At 43.3% G+C, this 20,807-nt stretch overlaps 1 protein-coding gene across 2 annotated transcripts in view; it reads left to right on the top strand.

Moving 5' to 3' along the window:
• Window positions 1–20,807, top strand: part of SLC25A42 (solute carrier family 25 member 42) — a 409,509-nt gene that overhangs the window by 132,878 nt on the left and 255,824 nt on the right. For both annotated transcript variants that reach the window (XM_069649132.1, XM_069649131.1), the window contains one exon: window positions 19,737–19,857. In XM_069649132.1, coding sequence (XP_069505233.1) covers window positions 19,774–19,857 — 84 coding nt within the window. In that variant the 5' untranslated portion in view covers window positions 19,737–19,773. The remainder of the gene's footprint in view (window positions 1–19,736; window positions 19,858–20,807) is intronic.

Here is a 20,807-nt window from a genome sequence, read left to right as displayed (position 1 = left end):
CAATCATCCACAAGGAACACCCTGGAAATTAAAGCGGAAGACCCATTAAACATCAATACATGTGAATCCCTAATCCCACATCCTACGTCTATCAACAAATCCCAGAACAAACCTGAAATTCATACTGGTATACAGACCATCAACGTATGATGCAGCCTTCATAGACCACTTCTTAGAAGTAATCGCCAACCTAGCTATCGAGTTTAACCACCGGATTATCCTTGGAGACTTCAACATCTGGTTTGATGAAACATCAGCTTGTCAATGGAGCACCCACACGGCAGGACATACACTGGACGCAATCTTCGGCAACAGATAACTAATTACCACGGCGTCACCGATTCAGATCCTCTGTAGCGACCACCTCATCTTCCCCTTTGTAATCAAACTGCCCCCCCCCAATAACCACTACTGATCTTCATGAAAACAAACTGGAGAACCATAAAAAACTCCAACTTAATTGAACGACTGGAGATCATCAAACCACAAGCTACCGTGGGCGAAGTGGACCTAGACACCAAAATAGATATACTTCACAACTGGATCACCACAACAATCGACAAGTTTGCAAAAGAAAAACCTTTCAATCCATCACCGTCCTACTAGGCGCCATGAAATGGAAAAAACGAACTAGAATGGAGGATCAACAAAGACTGCATAAAAGAATTCAAACTTCAATAATATACCCGTTCATACAAAAAGGAAATGCAAAAAACAAAACTGACAACAGAATCCTCAAAGCACCAAACAACCAAAAAGAACTATTTAAAATCGTAAACGAAATTAAAAACCCACGCGACTGCAACAACGCTCCAATACCATCAGAGAAATTCTGCAGTGACTTCTCAGACCACTTCAAAAATAAATCATGACCATCCAAAACGGACTATGCAATCATAACATTGAAGACGCCCACTGATGCAAGGAACACCAGAACAAACTCTGAAACTTCTCGCACATATCAGTTGAGACTTTCATCAAACTGGTAAATCAGTGTAACAAATCAGGTTCCCCCATGGATCCCTGCCCCCCCTGACATCTACAAATATGTGCTCTCACAATGAACACCAATTGAATACTAAAGGAACGCCATCAATCTCAACAGGGATAGTTAATGAAGCCTTCAAATCAGCATACATCAAACCACTCCTCAAGGATACAGCCGGAAACGTAGAGGACCTCCAACTACAGACCCATCTCCAACATCCCCTACCCAGCTAAACTTCTGGAAACACACACATATATAGAACAATCCAAGAATTCATAGAACAACACTGCCTATTAAACCAGGCAAAAGTATGCTTCAGACCAATGAGAGGAACAGAAACGGCACTTATTTCAATCTGGGATGATCTAAATGTAAACGCAGACTCAAACAGCACTGCTCTGATACTTTTAGACCTCTCCGCGGCATTCCACCACCTCCTCATCATGAGACTGGAAGAATTTGGAATCACTGACGACGCCTTACTTTGGATCAGATCCTTCCTAACAAACAGAACAGAAACAATATGGATGAAACCTTACAAATCAAGCGCATGAGAATCGTCATGCAGAGTCCCACAAGGATCATCCTTCTCGCCACTACTATTCAACATCTACCTGTCACAGCTAATTAAAATCATCGAAAGACATGGCCTCACCTGTTACAACTACGCTGACGACACACAAATAATCTACAAAATACAAGACTCGCAAGAAGACAACTCAACACTATAGAACTGCCTTTGTGAAATATACAACTGGATGAGCTTAAACTACCTCAAACTCATCCAAGGCAAAACAGAAATAATGATCATCATAAAAAAACAGAGCAGACAACCTCTAAATCCCATGGCCAACTGAACTTGGTGAAGCCACAGCCCATCATCGATTTATAAAAAAAAAAGAAAAAAAAAAACCTGTGAGTCCTGATGGACAACAGACTCACTCTAGAGCCACAAGCAAACGCCCCAATCAAGAAATGCTTCTTTCTCCTGTGAGCTTCTAAAAGGATCCTACTTTTTCTCCCATTCACCAACAAAACTACCGTCATCGCTCTCATCATGTACAGATTAGACTACGCCAACAGTCTATATCTAGGCATGCCTGCAAGACTCCTAAATGTACTTCAACGTATTCAAAATGCGGCGGCCAGACTGCTCCTTAAACTACCTCGAAGAGCATCACACCAGCGCTGAAAACGCTACACTGGCCACCCATCAAACAGCGGATCAAGTTCAAATCAATGTGCATAACGCACGGAGCAATTGACAACCAAGTTGCAGAGTTCCTCAGAAGAAAACTAAATATATATCGCACTACAAGACCACTCTGTTCCAGCCACGACCTCAGTTTGGAACCCAAATCATACAACAAGAGAAAACTCAGAGGATCCTCTTTCTCTCACATCGCCCCAGAAACCTGGAACGAACTACCAAAGAACATATAGAACACGAGATCACCTACAATTCAGGAATCTCCTAAAATCATGGCTCTTCACCCTATAACCAGAAATAATGCCCATAAGGACATACACAGCAGAACTAGGCTGAGAGAAGAACCTATCCCGAGCCATTGACCATTATTAAAGTAAGGATGTATGGATCTACAACATATCCACTTATCAATTAAAAGACAAACCACATTGAATCATACCAAAGAACACCCACAGATCAATCGGGAAGGAGAGCAAGGTATGACTCGGCAATAACACCTGGTCCACCTCGTAAACACGGGTAGCAATGGACCACCGACCCTAAATAGATGAGGAGCCGGGAATGATATTACACCACCACCTAAGCAGGGATAATGCTTGCCCTCCTGGGTGTACCAAGCTCAATAACTTGGCTGGAGGCCAGCCTCACCACTGCCCCTGAAACTAGACAGTCAAGAAAGGTAAGAGAAAGAATATACCTACCCAATGGACTACTGACAGTAAATAGACGGAAGGAGCAGGTGAATGATAATCTAACACCACTATCGAACTAGGGGATAATGCTCGCCCAACCGGGGGTACTAAGCCCAAATAAATTTGCTAGAAACCAGCCACTGTATCACACCAGAAACTAGACAGTCAGTAAAGCAAGAGAAAGAATATACCTACCTGGTATGACAACCTGATACAAAACTACAAGGATTAAGAGACATATAACCCACTAAGCAAAACCTCAAATTTCTGCATACTTAATTCACACAAAAACCAACACAACCACCTCTCACAGCAAACCACACAGATTTAACCACACTGCAACAACAATCCATCAACAGATGGATCGCAACAGCACGCAAGGACTCGCTTTGATCCTATATGCACACCCAAGCTCAGCGCAGTGAAAACCGAACCAAAGCTGCCAACAGTACATCACCTTCTCACTTTCCTACACCCTCTTCAAACACTAACCCACGCCCGCCTCTTTGTTTACCTATCCTCTTGAGCACCTGGAGACCAACTCTGTTGGTGACGGTGCACTATATAAATGCCTTTAACATTAACAGTGTCATTGCAGTTTATGGACCACACAGTCCACCTCCCAGAGGTCACGCTACTGTCTGACTTCTTCCAGCTTCCAAGTTGGGCGGTTCTGTCGGCTCACGGAGTACTCCTCCCACTGTTCCATGTCGTCGCCTCAACCGAGGGCCATCTTCTTTCCATGACCACCTTGTACCCTGGTTTGCGCTTTCTGGGCTTTGCAGGCTTGATGCCGACTTCTCTCTTTAGCAAGTCCTTCCTTTGTTTTTATCCTCTGTTGCTGGGTCCTCCTCAGGGGATGATCAGAGTCCATCTTTTGTTTCCAAGAGGTATTCTTTATGCCTTCTTGGGGCCAACTCTTCCCAGTACTGGCTTTCATCACTGAAAGAGTAGTTACTGCTCCTTCACTCCACTTCTTTTCATTACCATTCGGTTCTAAACTACTGTCATTCTTATGTCTCTTTTACTCTTCCGTGTCAGTGGTTTCAAATCTTGGTTGAGTAAAAGAAGAGATCTTACAATGGCCAAGAGTAATTTCTTCAGGTTGGACTTCTTTTAACATTAAGAGTCTCAGGGTCTCCTAGTAAAGAGGATTGGGGAGTTCCTTCACGGAAAGGGTGTCCCTGTCCCCAAGAGGGAGTATCTCCATGTGAGGTCTGTTTACCACCACCCCCAAGGGGAATCATGGTGTAGCGGACTCACATGCATGCACTAAAGTCCTATCATGTGGACCTTGACAAGTCAAAATCCCTACTTTCTGCAACTCACTTTTTCCAGACTATTCCCTCCTCCTATAGATCAAGAATGGTACCTCCAAACATCATTGCAATTGGTTATCACTGTGTGTATACATTTCCCAATCCCCAATTACGAAAAGCAAGAATCCCCCAACATCTTTGCACTCACCTGCTGTAATAAGAACCTACCATGCTCTTTCTGCTATCCCATGCTGCCCCTGCAGCCTTGTGGAAAAATCTTTGCTTTCTTGAAGTTCCATCAAACTAATCATATTAATTCTTCTCACCATGGTTATGAGGGTGTTTTCTCCATCCCTTTTGCATCTGGCTCACCTTCACAGGAATCTAAATTAAGATTAGATAAACGGGAACTAAAAGGAGCTTGTGTATCCAGCATTAACCAGTGACCAGGAGCATCCACTGATGGATGAGGAGTAAGCACATACTGTTCCACAAATCTAACTTGCATATAAGATGTAAACCTATTCTTTTGTCCATTATTTATGACCCCCTGGTGCTCCAAATGTAGTATAGAGGTGTCCTAATGTTTAATTCCAGATTTTCCCAAACAGTCAGATTTACATTGATGTGCTTGTTGGGTTTCAGTTGGCATGGGGATCCGAACGTAGCTCCTGGCAGCTATTGGTGTCAAGCTACCGAGATATCCTTGAAAATACAATTATCGGAATTTAAATCAGCACAAGAATTAGCAGAACTTCTAGAAGACATTAACCACAATTTGAGTGGAAACAATCGGATATCGAACAGAGAAAACGGAGGAAATTCAAACGTGATACGTTCGACTATGTGAATGAGATTGTCTATAGTTGTCAAGAATTCTATCAACATCAGAACCAGAATAGAAATGGACCCTCTAACCCTAATGCCCCTGACTCGGGTAGTGACAGTAATAGCGGGAGCATAGGTGTACCAATTAGACCAGACAAAACTCGCCCACAGTCCACAAATCAAGCATAGTCATCTGAGAGACCAGGATCCAGGTCAAGTGAACCCAGACCAAGTGGTCCAGTTGACACTACAGGTGCTTTTTTTAGGCCTACGAGACAGGCAAAAAGAGAAACCCAAAAAGGAAGGAACAAGTGATTGAAAACCTTGTGGTTAATATTTTCGAAGAAAACATTGACAAGTGGACAACTCAATATCTTGAACCGTGGGCTCTCCTTTGTGCAACAAGCAATACTTCACTGTTGAAAAGATTTGCCTTGATAGACTTGAGAAAATTGAGACTTAAAATCTTTTTTGAAACCGATTTAGATGAACAGGTCATGATGCAACTGGATAACACTTTGGAAATGCGCCCTAAAAGTTCATTCGATCCGCAAATTCAAAATTCCATCCTAGATCTATTTGAAAGGAACGTCATGAATGACCTAAAGGAGATTAACTATCAAAAAAATACCCCTACTAACATCAAGAACAGTCAACTCGAGCATGTAGAGCTTTTAGCCAACAACGAGGATTTAACAATCAAACCTACTGAAAAAGGTGGAGCTATTGTAGTAATGGATTCTTTGTACTACACTGAGAAATGTCTGGAACTCTTGAGAGATGAAACCACATATACCAAAACTATCATTGAAACATCGATTGACCATGCAATTGAAAACGGATGGATCAGTGAAAAAACAAGCCAATTCCTTCTAAACAAACACCTGTTTTCTATTGTTTACCTAAACTTCATAAAATCCCGTTGAACCCGCCTTTGAGACCTATTGTCGCTGGTACAGAAAGTGTGTTTGACACACTAGCCATCTACCTGGATCGTCTGCTGCAACCACTAGTGCAGTAAATTCCCACTTATCTGAAAGACACCACAGATTGTATGAACTGCATGCAACAGATAAGCGCCTTCAGTAATGAATGCATCATTTTCAGTATGGACGTATGTAGTCTTTATACGTCTATCCCACACGCAGAAGGTATCCATGCCGTTTTATGGCTACTCTCCAATTCACTAGAGATCAAAGGGAATCCGTCGTTCGCTGTAGAATTACTCGACCTATTTCTCAGTAATAGCCATTTTTGATTCCAGGGCAAATACTATGGTCAAATTTCTGGTACATCCATGGGGTCCGCAATGGCGCCAGTGTATGCCAACACCTTTATGTACCATTTTGAGAAAAAATGTTTACTTGATCATCATCACTGGTCACCTCCGTTACTGACCTGGAAGCGTTACATCAATGACATTTTTGGCATCTGGTATGGCAAAAGAACCGGACTGGACCTCTTCTTTAATTACCTAAACAAAGTACACCACAAAATAAAATTTACGATGGAAATAGGATCACCATCCCTACACTTCCTGGATGTGGAATTAAGAATTCAAGATGGACAGATTTCAACCATGGTCTACCACAAACCTACCGACGCAAACCACTTGTTACACTATACAAGCTTTCATCCAAAGTCCATGTTAAAGAGTCTGCCGTATAGCCAGATTCTTCGACTCAAAAGGATAATATCTGATCCCGCCAGATTAGACTTGGAATGTTCAAAACTAATAGATCGGTTTGAATCAAGAGGCTATCCTAAGTATACCTTAGAAGACGCCATTGAAAGATACTCCAACCTGAGTAGGAATGACCTACTCACATCCAAGGTGAAAGATAAATCCACGCCCCTTCTTTATATTTCCAAGTTTTCACGACAAAGCTTTCAAATAAGCAGAGTTATCAGAAAAAATTGGAACATACTGCACTACGACCCTTTATTGTTGAAACTTTTTCCGAAGGTACCGATGATGGCCTTCAAAAGAGGTCGTAACTTGAGAGATAGACTAGTCCGGGCTGAAAAACCGATTAAAAGGTACTTAAGACAAAAAAGAAGGGTACCTTCCTGTGTCTAAACTGCAAACAGTGCAATAACATAACCAAGGGCGATACCATCTCGCATCCGCAAACAGGGAAGAAGCTCAAAATTCATCACTTTGCTACCTGTCTCTCAACAGATGTGATATACTCAATCTAATGCCCATGTGGCAAACTGTATATTGGACAAACAGCACGAACAGCAAAGGGCAGGTGGACGGAGCATAAATCCACAATCAGATGCAAGAACAAAGTCTCCACTAGCACGTCACTTCCTGGAACATCAACACACTATTGCCCAGATGAAATTCCAAATCATAGAGGTTGTGAAAAAGCCACAAAGAGGAGGAGACTACCAGGCTCTCCTCTCAAGGGAATAGTTTTGGATCATCCAATTGGACACTCTGCAACCTAAAGGGTTGAATGACGAGTTCTCACTGAGTTGTTTTATTTGATTGACACAGTATACGTACACAGCATTCATCCAACACACATCATTCATCCACTTAAACACACATCAGATTGTGATTTGTTACCTAAATGCAAGCAATTATGGACAGTGTACCGATGTTCTTCTCTGTAGGATTTACCATGTATGTAAAACACATGAATACCAAGATAAATGTGGGTTGAGCCCCTAATTGAAATCGTAATCTAATGTATCTGAGCATAAGCCAATAAGTGGTATCCACTTAACAGTCATCTCCTAGGTGATATTCAGGATGTTTACGTCCGTCTTTAGCTATTCTGTTCCACCAGGATTTGAACACTATAGGTAGACTTCTGTCCCATCCAACTCTTGTCTACTTTTTACCACATTCATATACTCACCATTTCAGTTACGTTATGATTCTGCCTTGCAATTTTTTTTCCTAACCTGGCTATTTCCCCACTTGGCTATTTACTTCCCAACAACTCTCTTGTTCCTTTCCCCTTGTATTCCCACTCGTTTTTCATCACTTTATTTTTATGTGTGCCTTTCTTCTTAGGGCGATTGCACTTAATGCACTCCTTTTACTTGAGTGCCCCGTCTTTAGCCATTCCAAGATGACCAACCTGGCCATCACCGGAGTTTGCCTAGTCCTTCCTCTATTTCTTCCATTGTGAAACTCTCTCTTTGAGCCTGCTATCGTGTCTCATTCTGTATCCCTGACAACGTACTTCATGGATGCCTCAGTTGCTGTGCGACCATTCTTCCCTGTGAATTGGTGAGTTTCACTTAATGCACTGTCTGCCTCTCTCGCTCTGAGAAATTTAGTGCATAATCTTCTATTCATCTAAATATGATGTGACTTCTTTTTTGGAAAGTGATTAGAGTATGTACTGCTTCTGTGTGTATTTAGAAAAGCGTTGACTCAACTTGACGGTATTTCCACTTGAAAAGATTTAAGGTATTTTCTTTAGCGCTTGCCTTTGATATTCAAGAACATTGCAACATCTAGGAATGTCTATAACTATTTGAATATCCCTTTGTTAATATAGAACCCTTGGTTCATTGTTCTTCTTTTTCTTTCATTGTTTCCTTTACCAACCATCAATTACCAACAGTTCAATATAGGCTTCTGATGGAGAGGAACTGCCTTGAAACGCGTAAAGCCTCATTGTATTGAAACTGTAAAATGTGTTTTTGCTCACCACTGCATTTTTTTATGCATATGTGATTAAAATACCTGTTATTTTAACAGTCTGTTTCTAGAACCTTGCTTTATGAATTCATTTCCTGTGAACTTTTTTCTGTGAATTCAGCAAATTAACTTGAATGTAGCATCATTTATGTCTAATGACCACCTCTCTGGTGGACTATAGATAGTGTGCAGGAGACGGGAGGGTTCCTACATTGGATCCTCTTTTCTCTTCCATGTGTATTGTGAGACCTTGGGCCAAGGTCGTCTTCTTTCCCCTCCCCAGGACCTACAAAATCTGAAGCCAGCTTGTCTGGACTGATCTACTACCTCTAACTTGTTATGACACAAGATGTGCACATTCTACCCATTCTTAGCTATTGGTGTAAAGCTAACCAGGCTCTTCTAGACTACAAGCAGGAGCTAAATCGCTCCCATCTCCTCTCAATTTTGAACCCTGCTTCATGTTATTACAATCGTTAACAAAGATTTGTTTGATGGTGGTGATAACTGTAGTAGGTTCTGATCCCTTATACAATACTATATCCACGAGGGCCAATAGTTGCATGATATTGTAAGCTGGTACTACACTGTCTTTGTGCAAGCTTGGAATATACTACGGCTATACATCTAGGAGTATACTCAAGTTGGATGATCTGGGAATCTACTAGGATCTAGCAAACTGGAATGTAGGTTTACTAGGATATTGCAAACTGAGTAGATCATGTTTGAGAGACTGGTAATTTAATGGGACTCTTAACATTGGATATACTGGTGTTGTCCAACTGGGGTATCCTCGGGTTTACAAACTAGGAGTCTGCTGGCATTCTTGAACTGCGAAATACCGGTAGACTGAAAGTTTGGTATATACAGTTTCTGTCTTGACTACTTTTTTGACAGGTTTGCTAGTTGTACTTCTATCTAATGGCCTGATGTGTGCCTATAACTGCTGGTGCAGTAAAGGGTTAGCAACAGCATGGTGGCTGGTGCAGTTACCAATTTGTCCTTGTGTCAATACATAGTGCAGTGTTGCAGTGTGCACTGTAACTGTTTCCAGAAGTGAAAAGGTCACTTTCAGACTTATTTTGGGCTTTGAGAAAGTGTTGGTTATGGCTTGGAACAGAGGGTGACCAATTAGATGTACATATGCATTAATCGCACATTTCAGATTAAAGTAGATATACAATGTTAACAAATGTGTAGACTAATTACTTTGGATTAATCAAAGATATTCAATGGAATTGAAAGAAGCTCTGTGAGAAAGTGTCCTGCCTTATACGGGCGAGTTCTAGTGGGGGTGACTCGGTTGGCGGGTGCCTGGATGATGGACCAGAGGGTGGTACGGGCAGGATCCCTTGGTCTTCCTCGCTTATCCCACTCAAGCAGGCAGGGCACAGTCACCTGTGCACATAAATGGCTTCTGGCCCTTTCTAAGACAAAAATCGGTAGCTCAGAAAAGACGGAGACTCCCGACAGCAGCAACTGCAGAAGCATCACCCAAACAAGGTTATCCTAAATCTGTAATTGTGCCCAGAGAATTTTTTTTTGCGACAAGGGGCACATATTTTTCAATCACCCACTGGATACGATCTCCGGTTCTGTGACAAACTGAATCTGGTGCGGCTCCTCTCAAGGCTGTGGTTTCCCCACAGATGCACTGAGAGGAGCTATCTGCAGTTCAAGGATAGCCACATATGTATTTTTTTTATTTTTTTTATTAAAGCTACGGTCCAGCCTCTGCAAACACCTTGAGCATTGGCTCACACAACAGCAGAACTGCAACTGTTTTTGAAAATCGGACCAATGGCAACTCAGAGTAAATAAATGAAAGCGGCATACCAGGACGCAAAGGGATGACTTGCATGTCGTTAGTGTGGGCATTAGTAGCAGAGGGGAGTTATGAGGATTGCAGGTGGTCATGGCAGCAGGAGAACTAGTCGTGTGTCTTGGTCACCCGCTAGTGGTCCCTTGGAAATGTGTATCTTGCTGGAGGACAGCATTTGAAAGAGGGAGAAACGAGAATAGTGTTGGGGCAACAAAGAGAAACCGGTGCAGGATCAGAGAAGCAAGGCAGCAAGTAGACATTAGGACCTATGGTAAGGGAGGTGATGACATCCTCTTAGGCTCCTCTGTGGAAAATAGAGTAAGGCGGGGTCGGCTTTCCTTGCTCATAGGAATAAAGCTACAGCTATAGCTATGCCTCCTGGCTGAGAGGTTGTGATTGCTGCAGTAACCTCCCAACAATGACCGACAACCAAGAGGACATTTATGGGACCCAAGCCATAAAGAGTGAATGCCGGAGAGTTACCTCAACAACCTTGTGAGCTTTTTCAAGAGCCTTTTTGTTCAAACTACTAATACCACAAGGAAATGATTTTGATGAACTTCGAGGTGCTAATACCACAAAGATCTCCCTTTATTTTGTTGTAAATTAAGAATATTTATACCCATTATATACCCATTATTTTGAGTTTGATAGGTCAGAAGTGGAATCTATAGAGGCTGTTCTGGCAGCTTACTGAAGTCCTCCAGAGTTTAAAGACCATATCTCCATATTTAGGGTGGCCCAGGTACCCACGAAAGCAACCCTGATTTAGCAGGAATGGATTTATACATCATCGAAGAAGTGGACATTCCTCCAAGGGGCCAGACCCTGGTTTCCAAACGCCTTAGAGTTCAACTACCAGCATGGACCTATGCAGGCTTCGAAAAATCTTTAAAATGCTGCCCGTTCTGCAGGATGAATAACAAAATTGATCTTCTACTGCGAAGTTAAATTAACTTGACCGTTGAACTTGTTGGCATATTATTTGTACTGAAAAACCATGGTAATGCATGACGACAAGTTACCAGCGATGTAGCTATACCTTTTCACTATTCTCCTCTGCCTGGACATGTTGGAACACAATTCCCTGAAAGCTGCAAAGAGTATAAGATTCCCCACATGTGAATTACCATTAGGTGGGACTAATAGTACTGGTGCAGGTTAGAACATTTGGGTAATAGGCTTAGAGTTTGCAATAGCTTGTTTGTTCGAGTTAGGGTCAGAATAATTCTAAACATTACGATTTGCTTTAGGATTAGTATTAAAGATCCCATACATAGTGGACCATCAGCCAATATATTGTCAGTGTGATTTAGTGTTTGGATTTATTAGACAAAAGGTGCACTAAATGGTGCAGGATATTACCATAAAGAATATAATTGGTTGCAAACTGATTTATATTATGAGTAGATGTGCTTGTATTTAATCCTTTGTACCCCACAATGCAGCCGCTCATTAAAAATCTGTATTTAATTGCACAACAGCGATGGCAGAGGACAGCAGAATGGGCTATAGGATGCTTCCTACAGTTGGCTCAATATACACTCCTGAAAATGGGGGGGATCAAGGCCATTTAGGCATATGAATGAGCTAGGAGTTGGCCATGTAATTGTACTTGAAGGGCAACAAATGATGCATCTTATTTGAGGCTGAACATTTGGTAACTTGTGTGTCCCTCCTTCCCCGGGGGAAGGAGTGTGTGCATGGCGCAGCACCACCAGGGATACCAAAGGTACTGGGCTTCAAAGCAGCTGCCCCTCATCTTCAACTGTTACTTCTGGCCTGTCAGGAACTTGCAACAACAAGCCCATATGTCCTTATTCATTGTCTTGAGTTGCACTGTCCTTATAATTTCCTCAGATTTCTTAATCCCTCTGTGGTGCACCACTTGCACTGGAAGCTCAGCTAGCCTCCACTATGGGCCTTGCTCCCCTGGGGAACTTGTAGTGGTCGATACCGCATTTGCTACTGGAGCTGTTCAGCTTGGAGCCTAGGGAGTTGAGATTGTCTCAATCTGCCTTGCAGGGTCTGGCAAGTGTCACCTACACTACTGCCAGTGGCTGTGTCCTGCAAGTCCAGTGGCTGTGTCCTGCAAGCCTTCACCCTGCATGAACACATCTAGCTTTACCGACCAGGCATTGTCCTGAGCTTAGGCCTCCCATAGTTCTGTGCCCCACCAACAGAATGCCATTGTTACCAACCAGACATTAATTTTTGTTAAACACCTCGAATACTTCTCTTCAACATTGGAGCTTGGGCTACTAAGGATGTCTGTCTTTTGGGTTCAAAATGAACTCCAAATATACATACATTAATACAAAATCACTTTTCTGACTAATTGTAAATGTATTAAAGCATTGATAATGTCATTGATCCATTAGGCCTGGATCGCGTAGGCAGGAACGTCCTGCTAGTTGCTGTGTGGACATTGGGGGTTGGGGTTGATCTAGAGTAGTTTGACCTACTGACTGGTGTAATGTAGGAGCATTATTGTACCACCCCAGTTCTAGGCCACGTGGACACCTTTTGTGTGCTAACTACTTGCAGGTCTCCTGTAACCACTCCTCTGTGATCACTGCTTAGTACTCAGAAGTGGGCCAAACCCCAGACATGCAGACTATTTGGTTACAGTATGCAGCTACTTCAAACCTACTTAAGAGTCCACCTACCTTACCCCCAGACTGCCTTTCCAGATGGGCTTAAATGGTACATTGGCACAGATTGGCTTCCAGGTAATTGGAATTTAACTTGATGCACTTCAGAAGGGACACTCAATGCATCTAAAAAGTACTCCGCTATACAAGTGTTTGAGTGGTTTTCATGAGGCCTGCTATGGCTGAGTAGTTCCAACATCTGACTTGGCAGTGATGTATAGTATTACTGTAAGGGCGGGGGGGTGTTGGTGTGATTGACAGAAATTACAGGGGAATAGTAAAGGCCATTCACTTCTACATTAGCCCAGTTAATTTATGAACCTTCCGAACCCAAAGAGGTGGATGAATGGGAAAAAACGGAGGGGCGAAGCAAGATTTGGTAGCTCATATTTACCATGGGGGGGAATGATTTTGATCTGTCGAAGCCCACTGGAGAGGACGAACGGAGGATGCATTGAGGCACAGGAAGCCCTGTTGAACCAGAATTTGCTTTGTCCCAAAGACTGTGTACCTGTCACCTTTGTAGAGCGAAGAGGCCTCCTCTATAGGGCTATGAATAATGTGAAGTTAGATGGGCAAACCCAATACCATTTGGTCCCTCCCCCATTTCAAAATGCTCTCGGCCCATTCCATCTAAGTCTAGGAATAGATAACTTTGTTCAGTGTGATTACTCTACGTGTTATCTAGAAGCCTTCCCTCTGCGATCAAACACACACACATTAGCAGCACCAACAGCACACGAGGACTGACATCGATCCAATACTCACACCGAAGCTCAGCACCCGTGTATACCGAGTTGAAGCTGCCAACAGAACACCACTCCCCCCGCTTCACCTGCTAACCCATCCCACCTTCTCATTTGCAGATCCGCCAGAGCGCCTGGGGACCAACTCAGTTGGTGACGGTGCACGGTACAAATACCTTTAACATTTAACATTGGTGGGGTTCCCAAAGGAAATTCTCGCACACTTGGGGATTCCCCATTCATGTCCAAACTCCTGAATTATCTGAAGAAATTGTTACAGATGGATACTGTGGTGAATATCTCCCTCTCCAGGGAAACTCTTCCCTAGGGCCAGTGAAGGGCAGCCGCTATCTGATCCTGACCCTGGGGGTGGCTGCCAGAGGGGTGACCTTATGGGTGGGAGAGACAACCCTCGTGGTAGGGAAGGCAATGCACTGGCAGGAACATAGCATCCCCCTTCCCACTCCAGGTATGACCCCAACCCCTTGAATTCCCAAAGCTGCACGGCATATTGTGATATAGATCCAGTCCGTCCACTTTGCACTGACAGTAGGACTCTTTCCTATACTTTTTGCAAAACTACTGAGATGAGGACAAGCACAAGAGTGATGCAGAGCACTGAAGCTTCAGAACTAGAGATATGCTCTAGTGGTTGGATGGATCCGATGGCTGCTGGGACATTTTAAAACCCTGGCACCACGAGGAAAAGGGAGAACCACTACACCAGACGTGGGTCGCGAAGCGAAGAAGCCAGCTGTAGCGGCGAGCAGGAGAGCGTCAACCAGCACAGTCCTGAGCGGTCGAAGGAATGCTACATGGAAGCCTAAATCGGGAAACGCTGTGGTGAGTAGGCCAAGGCATAGTGGGTACCGGAGAGCAGAAGCGACGCCAACAGGAGGATGTGCACTGCTGGAGACACCGAAGAGTTTGGATAATGCTGAAGCTGCCACAAGAGACTGGTGAGCCCAAAGGGGGGAAATGGGACACCGGGGCGCTTTGCAGCGTCAACGGCATGCCAAGGAGAGACTGATATTCACAGGGTGAACCTGAGCAAGGGCGCTCAGGCGCCGAGTGCATTACGGAGTGCAATAAATGAAGGGGGGGGAGTCGAAGACCCAGTGGCTGAATGAATCACTGTTGCATGTGGAGAAAGCCCTGGCAGGAGAGCACACCAGGCAATGTGAGGAAAGAGAACCTCTTGGGTTTTTCAAATCCAGGAGAAGGGAACCATAGCCTCTGGACCTGGAAAATTGTATATTCTGGGGAAAAGAACTTTGTGCAATTGTGAAAATTGAGGAGAGAAAGAGAACCACCTTGCGTGTGTGAAATCCAGGGGGAGGGAACAATACCCCCTGGTTTGGAAAGTTGCATTTTGTGGAAAAGCAAAGAAAAGTGAAGAAAGTAAAAGTCCTGGCAGGAGAGTACCCTAGGTGAATTGATTGTGAGTCTGGTACCTGCGCCCAAATATATAATAGACTGTGAAGGTAAATCACTTTGAATGTGGGAAAACCAGGGGAAAAGTGACTCGTACCCCCTGGACCAGGAAATGGGGAAACTGTGGAAAAAGAATCAAGGGAGGAACCATATCACTTGAATTATTTTGTTTGTAAACTATAAAGTGTCTAAAGAATTCAGTGGAAGAGAAACACACCCTTAGTATTGTGTGTGAGAATTGAAAAGAATCTGAGAAACTCTGGGGATGGGACCCCCTTCTGAGGATTGTGGAACTTTGATTATTAGCTTATTTTTGCACCTTTTGGAACTTTCTGTTGGAACTTTGGAAAAGCTACAGATGGCCAGTTGAAAGACTATATACTTTTGCACTTTATTGTGAGCTTAGCATGTTAGGCTCATGTAAGGATTTTAGACACAGGGTGGACATTCTGACACTGACATCCTTTAGTTTTGTTAGGCAGGGAAACCCCTTGTTAGGGATGGGGCGAGAGGTCTTTCTCCAATCTTCCATTTTCTTCAATAAAAGTTTATAATAACCACTATAAACAACCCTGTGTCACGAGTCGTACTCCTGATTCTTTACAATACCCTCTGAAGCTGTCTATTATTCCCAGATAGACTGCCTTGAGGGACGCTTCAGTCAAAACCTAAACCAGGTGCTCTTAAAATTTTGTTTAGAATGATGTAAGAATTGGGGTAAACTACATTGGGCCCTTTTTCAGTGCACAAAACTCCAAGCTTCTACTTGCCTTCGAAATGGTCTGGGTGAGGGAATATCAGAATATTTTAGATATCGCCGGCAGAGAAGGATGTGAGGATGTAGCAGGAGGGACCATTGAATTTGAGGGTGGTTGGGCCACATTTTGGCACTGCATCTTCAAGTAGGCCAAGAGAAGCCGACTGTGATTCTAAATGAAGGCAATTCAAGGTGAGTGACTTGATCCTGATCATACTTCCGATCTCAAAAAAAATAACCGGGTGATTCTGTAAGGTCCATGCCACTTGCTTATCACAGTTTTCAGCGATCTCAACCATCGTTTAACAAGACGACCATCAGCCCGCCTCTTAAGTATACCACATCAACTGGTTCAATGCCTGTCCGAAACCTTGAGGTCCAAATCTCGTGGCACACACCACAGTATGAGAAGGGAAGAAGCAGCAACCAATCCAATACAAACAGGCTTGACACCAGAATACTCGGGGATCTATACTCTTGTCTGCAACACTTTGCCACTGTCTTTGTGGCTCAAGCAGTAAGATAACATTGTACATGTTGAAGCATATCTAGGCAGATCGGCACAGCTGTAATCCCAGCTACTATGAGCCCCGCTGGAAAGCCGCAGAGGTGAATCAAATTGACTTGCAGGTAATTGAGCCCCCACAATGCCATTGGTTTTCTCCAATCGTGCTGGAGCATAAACCCGATGGAAGTTGACTATTTTGCATAGGTTTCTGAAAAGTGAAATTAAATCTCTCGCTTTGATGCCTACCATATGCCAAGAATTGACGAATTGATTCAAATGATTGGCTTTGCAAATTATATTTCTACCATTGACTTAACTAAAGGGTATTGTGCCAGGAGACTGCCCTTGTATTTATTTGAAAAACAGGATTGCCAATTTCAATAAGAAATTACTTATAAAACCTTTTGTGATAGTTGAGGCATTCCCACAAAGAGTTCCTGTACAATAGCACAAAGATGTTAGTAAGTGATGAGCCAGTTTAGGTTGTAAAATACTGTGGCAAATATCAGGGACAAAACAAACAGAAAAAATATATGTAAGAAAATTGGTGGCTTACAGTAATTGACCCAACGTCCAATTACTTCCTACTAAAGAAGAGTACAATATAACTGAAAAATTGTGGTCGGGTCCAGTAGGTAGGATGAGGGAGCGAGCAGAGGGAGTTTCCTCTTCAGCAAGTAAGTGAAGTTTAAGCTGGGCTTTGAAGACCTCCACAGCTGGGCTGACTTTAAGTGTTATGGGCAGCGGGCTCCAGTGGACTGGGCGGAGTAGGAAGAAAGAACAGTAGCGAGAGGAGGCACAAAGAGAGCGTGGGTCAGTAAGGTTGAGTTCAGAGGAAGATTGGAGAAAACCAGATGGTGAGGAAATGGATGCAATCAAACGAGTATTGAGGAGCAAGACCAATAGCTTTGTAGACAAGAAGGAACTTGAAAAGGGAGTGGTTGTGCATGGAGAGAGAACCAGCGTGTTGTCCGTAGGTAGATGTGGAGGAGGATCTGGGTAGGTTGTATCGGTCACGGGTAGAAAAGTTGAGGACTTGAGAGGTAGGAAGGAGTTGAGCGGAAGGCCATGGACTAAGCTTGATCAGTAATCTCGTATGCTGAGCATGAGGCTGGAGATTGGAGTCTGCAGAGCGGTTAGTAAGAAAAGGAATCTTTTTTGGGATATTGGAGAGAGTAGTACGAGCAGCGAGGTTGCTATCAAAAAGGACCGTTGGGTGGAGAGGAGAGGAGAGGAGAGGGTAGTGATGATATTGGGTCTTGGAGAAAGAGGACTTTTGTTTTTGACAAGTTCATCCTGACGCAGCCGGGAGTCATTCAGTAGTGAATTGCAGTGGGACAATTGGTAATCCGTTCTGAGGTGGTTTGGAGTGAAAGAGGGAAAGGAGAAAAAAGGTGAGAATCGACAACAAAAATGTGATGGTGAAAGCTGAAGGACAGAAGTATAGAGGGTAAAGAGCATAGGGACAAGTACTGATCCTTGGACTCTGACAGGAAGATGGGTGGTGTTAGAATTCCAGGAGATTTTAAAAGATTGATCTTCCAGGTCGGAGGCAATCGAAGCAAGAGCAGATTTGAAAAACCCAAGGTCCTGAAGAGTGATGAGAGAGCAGTAGTTGACAGTGTTGAAAGCTGCAGAGGAGTCCAAAAAGATGACTAGAAGGGTTTGGAGTGGTGAGCATCAGAGAGAAAGTTGGAGACCTCCATCAGAGGAGTGGTGAGCATCAGAGAGAAAGTTGGATACCTCCATGAGAACTGTCTCAGTGGATTGTTTACTATAGAAGCCAGATGCAAGTGGATCTCCAGGTCTATTATCTTCAAGGTACTTTGATCTGGTTGAAGACCACCCGCTCAAGGGCGTTTAAATAACGGGGAAGGAGGGAAACAGGGCGATTAGTGAGCTTGGACGTTTGGGTCATCGGAGGGTTTCTTAAATGGTGGTAAGAGTTGCAGATTTGAAGGAGACTGAGAAGAGTCCAGCGGGAGTAGAGAGGTTAAAGAGCTCAGAGAGATGAGGGCAAGTAACTGAGTCTAAGCTTTTCACCATTAGGGTAGCAAAAGGGCCATTGGGTGTGCAAGACAAGTTGACGCTGCAAAGGATGGGTGCTAATTCCATAGGAGTGGCAAAGTAGTAGAGTTGGAAAGGTAGGGTGAGAGGTGGTTGATAGAAAAATGATTCGGGAGGAGGCAGAGAGGAGGGCTGAGTGTCTTGAATTTTAAAGGAAAAGTAGTGAACAAAGCTTGGAGACGGTGGTGGATGTTGACTTGGGAAGTGTGAGCAAAGCTTAGAGGGTAGATGCAAGTTTGTGGGGATGATTGCCAGAGAAACGGATCTGTCTCCCCTATACATCTCTTGCAGTATACACCCCCATCAAGCCTTTGCTGGAGTCTATCTGGACAACGGATGGATTATTGAATATGAATGTGAGGATCGATAAATGAAAAAGTAAAGGAGGATGTGTCGATAAATCAATGATAGATTGAAAAGGTTATTTCTGGTTTTGGCCGTTTGCTACATGTGCCCCATTTTCTACTTTTCACGGGTCAACAATTTTAGGGGATTTTTGTTGGTTGTGACCAATTCATATAGATGAGTGACATATATTCCAATTGGTTAAACTAAGAAACGTGGCCATGCAATAATTTAAAAAGTGGGAAATTGCCTTGTACGTAGGGAAACGAACGGTTGATTTATGCCTCCCTCACTTTTGATAATTTTTCTGTTAAGCTTTGCTGTTAGAGAACTGCCAGCTTCTTGTCATGTTTCAGTATTTTAATTGTTTTGGGGAGTTTGTTGACGTTGACTCAGTTTTTAGAAGTGTTGCCATTGGCATTCACTTTTCGTAGAAAACACGTTTTTCCTATGCTTTATTATTATTTTTAACACTTGCCTTTTTAGAATTTCGCTAAGGGACGGTATTTACAGACCAAGACACTCGAAGCCATCTGTCTCGTGTGATCTTTTCTAGTAACTAGATCCACTTGAAAAAATAACTCTTGCAGTTGACTAAACGTTGTGGGTAAATAGAATTGTACTTGTGCGCATGTAATACGACCTGTAATACTAGCTGTTAGTGTTCATTTCCATTCAAATCAAAGCGATTCATATTTCACAGAAACTGCAGCGTTGATGGTTTAGCTAACTGCCCGTTTTTCTCCTTTGCTCTTTTAGGAGTCCTTTCTCTTCTGCTTTGGCTTCCACACCTGGTATGGGTAATGGTGTAAAAGAAAGTCTAGTGGGTTTGAACAAGAATGAGGCCCAGGCAGTCGTGCCTGCCACTGTCAAACCTGAGGTAAAGTTAGCGCGATTCCACGCCCGTTTACTTATCCTGACTAGTTAATGTGTAAGACTTTGTACGTCTGTGTTATTTTTTTTATTTATTTTAAGGGAGTGAACAAAGTAACCTTTTACCCAGAAAACTCAAAACGTGCGCGCGTGCTGTAATAACTTTCTACTACTTGACCTTACCGGAAGGTGACAAGAAAACAGGTTATTCGCTATGTAAAAGAGATTAACCTTGGGCATGTTCATAGCCCAATTATCTTCTCAGCTGGTGTTTCTTTTCATGGATTCATTCAATAAAGGGTGATGCCTTTTCTAGTAGACTCCACCACCCCCCTGTGTTGCAATGTTCGTTTCAAACTTATTTCACCAAATGATTTGCAATGCTACACTATATCCTACGTTATGCTGGACGAGGAATAAATAGTGCATACGTGTCGATTGTTATAGTTTTGGCCTGTCCAAATTAACGGCAATGCATATAGCTTGGTAGTTTTGCAAAATGTGCTTAAAGAAAATTGCTTTCAAACTATTAATAGGTTCATTGGAAATGTCGGCGTTGCATCCATTGTTGAAGTAAAATGCCCAAGTCTGTTTGTTTTGGTGTTTTACATTCCAACAGCCAATGCGACATTACAGGTGTCATTTGCCACCGGCATGGGGAACGGCCAACGTATTTGCAGTTGGGGAGACATGCTGGCGCTTCCTAAATGCAGCCTCAAAAGGGGGCTCGAGACGGAAGTGAGCATGTAAGCCTTGCAAACTTGTTCACGTTGCCCGACAATTGCTGTCACACGATCTGCTCAGAGGCAGATAGATGACGGACAAACGGCGATCCGACACCTTACCAGTCCCCTTGCATCAGCCACAACACACGCCCGTATCCCTCAGACACAGTGGAATAACAAAGAACAGTCCTGGCACTCGCTCACAGGGCCTAGCTAAACATGCGCACTTGCC

Source organism: Ambystoma mexicanum, chromosome 1p, assembly GCF_040938575.1.
Source record: "Ambystoma mexicanum isolate Mex_15411 chromosome 1p, UKY_AmexF1_1, whole genome shotgun sequence".
NCBI classification, from domain to species: Eukaryota; Metazoa; Chordata; class Amphibia; order Caudata; family Ambystomatidae; genus Ambystoma; species Ambystoma mexicanum.
The sequence above is the reverse complement of the archived record's forward strand: the minus strand, read 5'-3'. Positions and strand labels throughout refer to the sequence as shown.